Source organism: Oxyura jamaicensis, chromosome Z (assembly GCF_011077185.1).
Source record: "Oxyura jamaicensis isolate SHBP4307 breed ruddy duck chromosome Z, BPBGC_Ojam_1.0, whole genome shotgun sequence".
In the NCBI taxonomy this organism is placed as follows: Eukaryota; Metazoa; Chordata; class Aves; order Anseriformes; family Anatidae; genus Oxyura; species Oxyura jamaicensis.
In genome coordinates, this window is record NC_048926.1 from 81,256,360 (window position 1) to 81,268,919 (window position 12,560).

The window sequence follows — 12,560 nt, forward strand, 5'->3', positions numbered from 1 at the left end:
ATTTTTTCCCCTGAGAGAGAGGCTGCTTTCAAGGGATGAGATGTAGTATTCAGAACAAAGGCTAAGCCTAGCCAACTGGAGCAGTTCATGATATTTTAGATGTGGAGAAATACAGAGAGATAAAGGCTGTTTAGGGCAGATGAATAACTTTTCTGGTAGGAAGGGAAGGATCTTTTCCCACCAAGAGCAGAGGGAGAGCACCACCTGGAGGTTAGCCCTTTATGAATGACTCAGGGCCTAAATGCACGTCATCCTCAGCCTCAGTCCTTCTGCTTCTCTTTCCACTGATCGGCCAACTGCATGATGCTTTCATCCAGGTGCAAGTGACCGAGTGGTGAGTAGTTTGTTCTTTTAAAGCCTTCACTTTTTCTCGGTTGACATCTAAAGATCGCATTTTACTTGGGAGTAGTTGAATTTCTCCTTTAAGTGTCAGAAGATACATTCCTTTTATGCTGTACTCTAATTAGGCACAAAGCAATGGAAATCCAGTGCTTCACACTGAAAAACACCTATAATTGCAACTGTGTAAGTCTTAAAAATCTTTGGTTGTTCACCTCTGAGAGATTTCAGAAAAATGCCAAAGAAAGAGGTAGTTACTGAAAATTTGCAATTTAGGTGGGGGTGGGAGATTAGCAGCTTTAATAGAAGCAGCTGCACAGCAATCTGGAAATTAGCCCAGTTGGGAGGAAAAAGTTTGTCCTCAAAAGAGAAGCAGGCTCAGAAATGTAAAGAAGCCTGCGTCTGGCTGCCAGCACGACTCCTGCAGCTGAGCACGGAAAGGAGGCGTAGGTGGAACGCGCCCTTCTCCTGCAGGTAGGGATCTCTTGCTGCTGGGGAGCGAGCTGCAAATGTCTCACCATGCTTTGAGCTGGTACGTGGTCTAATGCTGACTAGAGAATATTTTTTTTTTTCTTTTATTTCCCTGCTTCGTACTCCTGGGCTACCCTGGAATGAAATACGTTAGCGCATTGCTGTCAGGTCCAACAGCTCTTCCTCTTGATGCTAGAGCACGCACTAGCAAATATGTGGCCTTTTTAATGAATTTCTCATTCTCCCACTTTTTTTTTTTTTTTTTTTTAATTGCATGTTCCGATTGTACCCTGAGGTAGCAGCAGAAATGGAACCAGAACCTCAGACAAGTAGCCTCCAGTGGACACCAAGTGTTCTGACACCTGCGTGAAGCGCGGACCCAAATGAAGCTGTTAAACTTCCTCTCCCTAGAGCAGAAAGGATCTCAAGATAATGAAAGACATTGTTCAATCCTGATTGTTTACACATGGAGAAGTTATTTAGGAATAATACCAGACAAATTAGGAGGTTATGAGTTAGGAGGTTACCACACAAGGTTAGAAGTTGACTTTAGAGCCAAACTGGAAATTGAAGATACGTTGAAATATTTACAGTATAAGGCAGGATCAAATCTCTGAAGAGGCCTCTCCCACAGAGATAAAGTTAAATATTGAAAAGGGGCTCAGACAAATTAAATTATTTTAAAACATATAATGTTCTATTTTGGCAAGGAGAAGCCTCAGTTAATGAAAGTGTGTCCTGAGTCAGTCCTACTTCTGTGCATTACATTTCCAGTGAGATCAGCTTTAAAAATTGAGGCATTAACAAAAGCTTAACCAGTTTCAATGAACTTACGGCCTCTTCCCCCTGCCCCTTCACTTACATGTTTTTGAGCTTAAAACACCGAAATCCTGCAAAAAAAAAAAAAAAAAAAAAAAAAAAAAAAGTGCTTTCACTCACTTGTCCTTCATGCCACTCATGGAAAATGAAACTGTAGGACTTCAAAAAAAGATGCTTCCTACTATTAGTACAGAGATGCTTAAAACTGTGTTTAATGCAGTAAATGTGTATAAGTCAAGACATTACCACCAAAGAGGACACTTGAAATTGAGTACAGAGAAAAAAAAAAAAAATAATAATAATAATAAAAAAAACACAACAGGAGATTGCACACAGAATGAAGGGTAATATTAAGAAAATACAAGGCTTGCAATGTATCAAAGAACTTTGCAAAAGTGACAACTGGCAACAAATATTCGCACTTTGTCAAGTAGAAATATTTTTTGCTTGTTTGTTTGTTTAGTTTTTTAACAAAAAAGGCTCATCAGTGAATCTTTCTTCATCAATAGTATGCTGCTCTTTGGGCAACATGTAACGAAAAGGTGGTTAAGTAAGCTTCACAAATTAATTCATTAAGAATCAAGATGTAACAAGAGCATATTTAGGTCCAAGACTTTCTACAGAGCAGTTACTTGAGTGGCATTCTTTCAAAAATACAAATAACAAGATCAAAATAACTGTTATATCAGAAACTGGCTATCAACATATCTGTAAAATAAACAAAGTCAGAATGATCTTTCATGAGCAATGCAGCTAACATAGAATTCTTTAGAGAAATATATGTACATTTGCTTGCAAAGTATTTCTAAATAGTCTCTTCAAAAAGTATTGTTAGAGTAGTGCAATATAACTTTATCAGCAATTGCAACCAATGAGAGGTAACCCACAGAGAGCAACAGGAAGAACTCCTCCCGAGGATGGAGTTTGCAGCTCTCACCTGGGCAAAAATCCCCTTTAAAGTCACTGGGAGCTACGGCTAAGAGCTGTGCACAGGTAGTCCCCTAGGAATGAATTCTCTGCTCATTATGTGGGGACCTGAGCGTGAAGGTCTACAAGCAGGTATCAGAATATATCCCCAAGCACTCGTTATGAAGTGGCCACTAAAACCTCTGAAATGTAAACCTTCCTACTCTAAGTTTTGTTCAATTTATAAAATAACGCAGTTTCCATGCAGTAGGGCACAGTTCTTATCAGAAGAACTGACTACATTATTAGCTAAGGAAATAAAACTGGTATATCAGTTTAACCACAACTGCATTTTTTTCCTCTACACTACATTTCACATTGGTAACAGGTAATGCGTTATATCATAAAGCATATAAGTATGACCTTGTGATCTGAAAGCAAAAACATTTTCTGCAAGATTTCGCTATTAAAATAGTTATGTGCACAAAAGGTGTTCATAGCATGACACCCAAAGCGACATGGAGTTAGTTTGATAGTATTTCCATTACAGCAGAACTATGGACCTCATTCACTAAACTGTGTAGTACAAATTAAGATTACTGGTACATATATAAAAAAAAAATAATAATAATCAGGCAATCAATTACAAACCTGGCAGTATTTTGAGAGAGACAGAGATTTTTAGGTCTTATAATGGAATGATAAAAATGGCAGGAAGTTCTTCTGGAAGCTCCAGAAAGACACCTGCATTTGGTGTTTCTCTTTAGCTTACAGGCAGCCCTACTGCACAGGAATACGTTGCACCAGGGGTTAACAACACAGTCTGGAGTTCAAAAAATTTGCTAAAACTTAAGTGCAGTAGGTTTCACTACATTGTATTTCTGCTGAGATGTATAAAACATAGAAAATTGTAATGGTGACTTACTGGATAAAAATATTAAGGTTCACAAATAAAATTTTACAGAATTTTTGAGTCGGATTTAAATTTACACCTTTTGTAGATTTAATTGTCATGATTTGAGTATTTCAGATATTTCTGACCATTGAGTAGCAGTGCGTATTTACCATTCTACATTGATTTCTTTAACGTGTTACACTATTTCTAACAAGCCTTTCAATCAGCAAAAGCTGTACTCGAAACCTTCATCAAATGTGTCTTTACAGTGCTAAGTATATATTCAATGAGAAACGCCTTTATACAGTATTTACAAATTCTCCCCGTTAGATAAAAAGGCAAAATAAATAAAAAGCTTAGAGACAGGAAATGCTGCTTAGGCTGTAGGCTTCTCCTTTTATCTTCCCCCAGCAGATGCTAGTTTCTTCAGTACGTGAAGCTGGCTAGCCAGGATTGTTTTTCTTCCTCTTGCTTGGGCTGTGACTGGGATCTTGTTTCAGTTCATGATATTGCACCTGTTTAAACACAATGTTCAGAAGCTGGTCAGGTGGCCACCGGCAAGAAAAAGAAAGATTTCTTTTTTTTTTTTTTTTTTTTTCAAGGCAAAAGAAAAGAAAAGAAAACAAAAAGAAAACTATCCCCCTGCAATCTATATGGGTTCTACAGCTGTGAATCAACAACAACAGAACGACGGACCTAAAGTAAGAAGAAAAAATACGATTAGGAAAATCCTGCCAGGAGATAAAAAGCTGTGCTGATGTAATCTTTAAGAAGTTACCTTCTTTTTTTCCTGATCCTTGTGAGATGTAAGAGAAGATAAAGAGTATCACCTGTAATGTTTTGGATGAATATTCTTTGTAATCTTTTTCCTAAAAACATACTTATTTCCAAAGGCCTACCACAGAGGTGGTCAGATTCAGATTGGACGTGTGCACATGTACCTACTATTCAAACCAGTCCTGAACCGAAATTATTAGCCAGAAATATGGAAAACATATAATCTTCATGATACTGGAGATGATTTATGTGCCCAACGTATCTTAATGCTTGCACCTTCACAAGGGGTTGTGTACTGCACTACAAAAGCTTCTAATTCATAACTAGCTCACTTTTAAAGAATTTTATGGTCACAGTTGAATTGTAGCCAAAAATTTTCACTTTTTTTTTTCGCAGGTCAAATCAAAACAATCAGTTTTAAAAACAAAACAAACAGAAAATAATGATGCCACGTATTAAATTAACAACTGTATGGACACCTTAAAAATATACACACCACTTGCACATCTGAAGGAACTCTGGACAGGAAGTCAAGCAGCTCGTTGTTATCAATTGCATATGGACTTCGAAGCTTCTTCGTAAATTTATTGATGCCTGCAAAAGTGAGCATTCAATTGTTACTTTCACCATTCTTTTTTTTTTTAACAGTGTATATATTTAATGACAAAGTACTGAGAATGATCTTAGGATCAATTTCAAAGTCTGACAGTAGCATTAACTAATTAATGCATGAACCGTAAACTCCAGCTCTAAAAGACATTACCTGCTGTTGTGTTTCCCTGTGATTCAAGGTAAAGTGACGTGCTTAATTCCTCTAATACTGTCTTTAAAACAAATTTGACTGAGAACTCCCCTTACAACAGAAACCATGGTTATTACACAGAAGATGGAAGAGTGAGGGGAATAACGTGTACCCTTTGTCTCTGTAGTGATGGGACAAGTGACAGGGGGCTTACTAGCAGGATAGAAGCCTCAGGCTAGATGCAAGGAACATCTTTCTAATGCTATGGATGGTGAATCAGATGGGAAGTAGTTCATCATGTGAAGGCTTAAGGAAGAGATTTCACAAGCCTCTGTCTGGAAATGACAGATAGAGATGATCCGATGGCACATCCAATGGACACAATGGTTCTTCCAGACCTCATAGCCTTACACTGCCGATTGACAATTAGCGTTCAAAGGCACCAAGAAAATCCTCCCCAAACTAAGCTAAAAGCAGGCTTTTAACTTAAACTTGTTTACATACCATGACATACCAGCTCGGATTCATGCACTTTTCATGTAAGAATCTCGTGTGTGGGCTCTGGGAGCACACACCTAAATCACGGCCAGGAATGGTACAAGCTGCACAGATTCTCGTTTGAGCAGCAGAAAGCTGGGACAGCATTTGAAAATGTGCTGCGCTGTGTAATTTATCAAGGCTATCAGAGATAAGATAATCCCGTTTATCTTCCAAGAAGTCTTTGGTGCCTAGGCCTTTCAGAAAGCTTTAGCAAGGACATTAAGCTTCAGGACACGGTGCACTAGCGGCAGGCTTGGTAACAGCCAGGGGTGCCCACTGAATGAATTCTCAGCAATTTGGTGAGGACAGGAGATCAACAAAATCCTTTTATCGCTAGATTAAACAATAAGTACTGTTAAAGAATATGTGGGATTCAAAGAAGTTTGTTCAAGAAGATCCTTTCCGGCAGCAAATTACTGAGAAGTTCAACGTCTACCCCACTGTCTATTGCACATGGCCAGTAGACCACCCACTGGTGAATTCTGGACTTGGTTTGGCCTTGCCTTATCGCTTGTTACTCATACTGAAAAGAGCCAGCCTCCCTGTGAAAGCAAATGCATGAATAAATCACAGTCAGGGCTTGAGAAAAGCAAAGAGCAGAACAGATGAACCAGGATGCTGCAGGAGAAGTAAAATACAACAAGGGGATTAGGTCTTTTCTAAAAGCTTGAAATTTTTCAGTTTGAAGTTATTTTCTTTATATTCTCTCATATAAACAGCTGTAGCAGCTACCAGGACCGTGCACTGCTATGAATGGGATTAGAGTGCAGAGGTGGTTCCTACTCCATCGTGACTAATGTTACACAAGTTCAAGGACCAGCAGTCTGCCGAGGCAGAAACAGGGGCAGGAGGCAAAGAACTGAGGATTTCTCACCAGGGCAGGCCAAAACGGGCAGCCCCTGTGAACGCTCAGAAGAAAGACAACTATACATAAGCCCAGCCACAGTATGGAGGAATTCTCCTTAAAAGAACACAACAGAAGAAAGCACACACCTCCCCGAAGAATGAAATGGGCAGACGCCACCACAGAGTGGCCCAATTTCCTATGGAAAGTCAAACCACAGCGATCGTTCCTTTTAAGTGCAGGACATATGCATGGGATGAGGAAACGTATATTCACAGGGGAGGCTAGAAACACAAAATAATGGGGAAAACAGGCATTTGTTTGGAATGAGACCTTTTTGAAAGGAGAGCTGCTCCCTTCGTGCAGCATGACATGGCTCTGCACTAACACAATACATCCTCAAGGAGGTCTGGGCTGCTGGAACAACGGCTACGCAGTACCTCTCCCATCTCCCAGCATGATGCAAGGGAAGTAGCTACCTAATGAAGGTATCTCCACACGTATGCTGAACAAGAAGTTGCCTAAACTGAAATGAATATGAAAATTGTGAAGCTGCAACCTCTAATGAGCCAAAGATGCTTGAAGCTGTATGACTAGGTAACTTGTGAGAGGTGGAAATGAAAGAGAAAGAGGGAAAGAGAGCAAGGTGCATTTAAAACAGTGATTAGGCTATTCATCCATGGTTTAGGAGGCATGGACTCGAGTTTGGAAGTCAAGGCTCTGCCTTACCTGAGACAGAGACATGAACTTACACTTGTGGGTAAGTGTAGTACCTCCCAAGGTATTGCCAGGGATAGGTGTCAGTATAGCCTTTCACACAACAATGCAGACTTAATATTTTTGTGGGTCTTGGGGGGGTATTATAAGCTTAATTTCTTGCAGGAAATCAACGGAATGTATGGAATTGAGTGTACAAGATCTGTCCAAGAAACTGCAGAACAAGGACATAGACCAAATTCTTTAAACAAAAGACCTACCGTCGTGTCTGTGCAAAGAGCCATGCAATTTTGGGAATAAACTAGGAGCCTGGGCTGCACCCAAGTGATGATGTGGGGAATTAATGAAATTCGGAGGCAATTCTTAACACTAAGCCCATATACTCACTTCTTTCAGTTCCATATTTTGCTTTGTTCAAATCTTCATTATCGACCCTTCTCGATTTTATATATTTTGATGCACTGATTTGTAAAGACTGTATGAATTGTAACAATTCTGACTGACATATTATAAGCATAATCTTCAAAGTCAGCACAATGATTTTATGTTGTGTCCTGAATATTCAAAAGTTTTTTTTTTTGTTTCTTTGCTTTTTGTAAAACACCTGATTATTTTCTGCAGAAAGTTTTTAACTCTTCATAGGTTTACATGACTGAGTAAGGGTACAGCTGCTGGCGATGTAAGATGTATAAATAAATGAACAAATACAGACTTAGAGCATTATTTACAACAGACGAAGTAACGGTACTGCTTAAAATCAGTATAAAGGATAAATATAAGGACAAGTAATGAGAGCTTGGCTCAATTGCAGTGCCCCTCTCTTGCCCGGAGTCCCCTGCCCTAGCCCCTCGGTTTCTGTTCATTACCAACTGGCCAGATAGCACATGCACCCTTCTGTCAGACTAAAGGTGACCCTTCAAACAGGTTTCTTGCTGCTACGTTTACATACACTTTCACAAGATAAAGTACTGCAGTAAAAAAGGCATACTGTCCTAAATGCACTGTATAGATTGAAATGCCTCTGTTTGTGTATAAGTGGTGAAAATAAATCAGAGTAATATCTAGACAAAGCTACGCTTTGATATATGAAGAATCCTCATGGCTACATGTTTATAGTATGATGAAGTCTAGAATGCCAGCCAAGAAAAATGCATTTTGCAGGTGGGCCTAAATCTTTACGCAGTTGTGATTTTTAACTAACCTGTCTGTTTCCATCATGGAGCAGCTTCATGTTCATAAATACAGAAAAGTACTGACAATATAATTCATCCCTTAAAAAACATTTTTTTCTAAGTGGCGCAGACAGTTAAAAAAAAAAGGCTTTACTTACCCCAGACAAGGACAATGTATCTCAGTGGAATGAAATACAGGATGATCGTGAACACACAGAGGGCAACTATTGCCAGCCAGCTCAAGAATGGAACAGTCCAGTTGAACGTGCTAAGTGAAAAATTAATAAAAGTCAGAGCATTGGTCACCCAGCAGAGTCAATAAAAGAGCGAATAGGAAGGGGGAGGAGTGCCAGTTTCCATCAATGACAAGGAACTGAAATTACAAATGAAAGCATGGGCGCTGGACACCAGGGAGAGCAGGGTTTGGACCTGCATGCCCCATCCCTGGAGGTGTACGAGGCCAAGCTGGATGGGGCCCTGGCAAACCTGATCTAATGTGTGGCGTCCCTGCCTATGGCAGTGTCACCCGCTTCCCCAGTGGATGGCACCTCTTTCCTGGCCCAGCTGTACCCATCTTCCAGAAGAAGCATTACTCGACTTTATGAAAAATTCAGTGCCTGTCCCCAGTTTCAGGTTTGGACAGAAGAAGCATTTTCTGTCTCTGCAAATGTACTGGTGCAAGCAGCACAGATCCTCATCTTCCACTCATTTTTTCCTGACCAGAACAGGTAAAGCATTAGGGAAAAGGAGGGGACAGAATAATTGGTCCTAAAACCGGGGATAATACAGCAGCAGGGGATGAAAGAAAGACAAAAACACCTACTCTGAGTGGGAAAATGAGGAAGGAGGAAAATGAAGGAAGGTAAAAAAGTAAATACGAGGGAGTGGGATAAGATAAAGTACATTACAGGAAAAGCTAAAGAAAAAACTTGATCGTTACAGATAAAATCAAATCAAATGTGTATTTTTCAAAAATAGAGGAAGAAGACTTCTGGGATCCCATCGGAGTTTCAGGGCACTTTACAAAAAAGCCCCATATTAAAAATGTCCTTAATAAGGGTCCAAAAGTCTACGGTGTGACAAAAAACTGCTGATCACCTCATTTTACAGAGGTTGAGGTATGGACAGGGAGGAGGTGAAAGCTAATGAGTCTTGAAACAGCCACGCTGTGGCCCTCCTACCTCTGCAAGCAAGGAAGAGATAAAGGCCAGATGGCCAATTAATACACGTGTCCCACGGGATCACCAGTGAAAGGGAGCTGGGCTAAGTGGGATCATTTCTTGAAGGCACCACCATGTCAAAGGTGTAGCATGACATTTATCCAGAAGGAAAATGTGGCTTTGGCTCTAAGTAGCTTGATGATACTCTTTAAAGTATTACCACTAACTATATGCCCAATCAGTGTGATTACATTATTTTGGCTTCTCTGGCTGAATAATTGCAATTATCTGAATTGCTAGCCATATTTTTCATAATGAGCTCTGGCTTCCTGTGTTTATTTGTCTTCTTTTCTCCCTGGCAATTTTGACATGTCTCCAGAGTGAACATTATGTAGTGTCACTTGGTGTAGGATCACTCCCTTTCTCCTCAGGGGACACCTGCTCTTTTCCCCTCTTCTGCATGCATTTGGGATGAACAGAAGGTTGAGGGTCTGCTCATGTTCCTGTGACTCGGCTTTGTGCAATGGATCACAGACACGCCATGTGTGGGAACACTGGCTCCTCACTTAGCAAACCTCCTTATGTGCTGTGTTAGCACAGCATTCAGTACAGGTTTCCCATTATAGTTTTAGGAACAAATTACAAAGATTTATAGAAAGATTCGGTCTCACTCTGCTTAGAAAATTCTGTTCCTCTCATCTGGTATATAATAGAACAAACCCCACTTCCAAAGTGCATGATTCGAGAAACTTAATCATCAAGGCAACTTCCGTAAGCAGCCTTTTGATAAAAGACTTCTTTCACAGAGGCTCATTTTGCTTGTCTGGAAAACTTGTGCAATATAATGTGCTTACATCTGCCTCTGCTGCTGTGAATGCGGCCTGTTTGGAAGTGTCCCCATGGGAATGCTTCCCAGGTTTTCCCATTAGAGCCTTTGCTCTTAAACACATCAGTGGCAACCTCCGCTTCACCCTGATTCTGATATGTTTGCCATCGCTGATAGATTAAAAAAAGCAAGGCAGAACAGGAGGAGAGATGACTCTCATGTTCCCTGCAGGCTGACCTCCACCCAATGTATCAATTTTCTAAAATTCCCTTAAAACACACATTATTTATGTGGGGGCCATATCCTTTCGCATGAACTGTGGTCTCATAATTGGGAACACCAAGGCATGGCACATTGCACGGAGCAGTGGAAAAAAAAAAAAAAGGAAGGAAAAAAGAAAAAAAAAAAAAAGAAAAGGTTGCCTTGTGCTCGTAGAGCATACCCCAAACAAGCAGGAACACACAGCTTTAACTTTCCTTTAAGACATGCTGAGCGCATCGGCAGAAACTTTACAGCAAAGTCTCCTGTGAAGGTTTTCTAACTCCGTACGGCTTGCAGGTCACCTTTCTGCATACCCTTCCTGCCCGCAGCGGAAAGGAGGTTGTGAATGCTCTGCTCCCAACTTTTCATCTTGCAAGGCTCTGCTCTCAGCTTTCGGAGGGCAGAAAGCCAAGTCAATTCTGTCCCTGCTTCTCAGCTGACAGCGTTTCTGGAACCCTTCTGGTCTCAAATAAAAATCCTTAGACTGCTGCTCAGTGACCATGCCAAAAATACACCAAACTTCCTGTCATAAATCTCAAAACCTCTCTTGCTTAAGGTCTAAATTTGTTGGCAATTCTTATATATCATGTATTAGTTGTTATAAATTACATATAATCCAGGAGGAAAGGTTTTGCTAACTCACATAAATAGAACACTTCCCGCAACTGAACATACATATGTTCTTAAATTCTGATATCCTGATTCAGCTCTGCTTATTTCCTTTCTCAAAACTGCATTTTTATTAGTACTTTTAAATAACTACTGTTAGGACTTACAATAAGATTCTCTTTCTATTTCACTTCAGTTCCTTACTTCTGATTTTTTTTCCCCAATTAATGCATTTCCAAATTCCAAAATTAACATGACTGGATTGTTATTAACTCAGGGCTGCCATAGAACAAAGTAAAGTAAGATGAGTTTTAACAACAGATTGGCCAAAACTGGAATCACCGCCAAAAAAAAAAAAAAAAAAGAAAAGAAAAAAGAAAAAAGAAAAAAGGAGGGAGTGGGTAAAGGGTATGGGGGTCTAACACTTTGCTCCTCAGCATGGAGAGCAATACAGCATGCACAACAGCACTTACTTCTTTACCCTTTCTCCAAAGGAAGCCACTTCATCAAGGACATTCTGGACACTTACACACACCTCCTGGATGGCATACAGTTTATTCATAAATCCTTTTTTTTCACTGTCCTAAAAAAAAAAAAAAAGAAAAAGAAAAAGAAAAAGAAAAAGTAGTAATTGTATATAAAAATATCTGGCTGTACAAGCATGTCATGCATCCATCCATTAAGTTTCAAAAGCGCATGTGTTACAGATTTATCCCTTTGTCCTTTAAACAGTGCAAATCATAAATAGATGTTGTGTATATACCTAGCACCACACAGTTTTGTTTGTTGTTGCATCAGCATTAACACATTTTTCTGTATTAATACTCCAGTTTGTGAAATGTGTGGGAGACAAGGCTCCGATTGCCTTTACCGTGTGGTCAGTGCGGTCTGTGGCTCAAGGAGCTGATAAAATGGCAGCCACAAACAATGCACAAAAGATGCAGGAGAGGCATCGTTCTAGGAAGCCCCTTGATTATCTCCTTACTTATTCGGTTTTCTACGTGCTATCAGATTTAAAACTATAAATTTACAGAAATATAAAAGCCTAACCATAGTTTCTCTTTTCTTTAACACCAATATTATTTTTTTCCCCTTAGAAATGTGTTTTGTTTTGTTTTGTTTTGTTTTTTTCCAAAAACTGAGTGACCATTTTTTTCCCAAAAGTTCCCACCCTCATTAAGATGTTTACTGCAGTCTTTGACAGATTTGCCAAGAGCAAATGTTGTCCTCCTGTCTGCCAACTTGAGCAGACTTTGCCTCCTAGAAGAACCATCTATCTATCGGTGGTGTGGATGACACCAACAAGGTGCTGCGCGGCACATCAATGCCCTCCATGGACCATCCCTCACACGGGCCTCCTCCTGCTCTGACAGTCTATTCTTTCTCCCCAAAAAGCTTTCTGACTCTAAACCCAGGCAGGCTGTAGCATCAAGTCCACACAAAGCCAAATGTACTCTCACAAAATTAGAATTAGATGGGCTT

At 40.0% G+C, this 12,560-nt stretch overlaps 1 protein-coding gene across 9 annotated transcripts in view; it reads right to left on the minus strand.

Annotated features, from left to right (window-relative positions):
* Positions 1-1,807: 1,807 nt before the first annotated feature.
* MCTP1 (multiple C2 and transmembrane domain containing 1) overlaps positions 1,808-12,560 on the minus strand; it is a 287,020-nt gene continuing 276,267 nt past the window's right edge. For all 9 annotated transcript variants that reach the window (XM_035310880.1, XM_035310874.1, XM_035310876.1 and 6 more), the window contains 4 exons: positions 11,552-11,661; positions 8,381-8,490; positions 4,704-4,801; positions 1,808-3,945 (listed from right to left, as the gene is read on the minus strand). In XM_035310880.1, the coding sequence (XP_035166771.1) occupies positions 3,874-3,945; positions 4,704-4,801; positions 8,381-8,490; positions 11,552-11,661 (390 nt within the window). In that variant the 3' untranslated portion in view covers positions 1,808-3,873. The remainder of the gene's footprint in view (positions 3,946-4,703; positions 4,802-8,380; positions 8,491-11,551; positions 11,662-12,560) is intronic.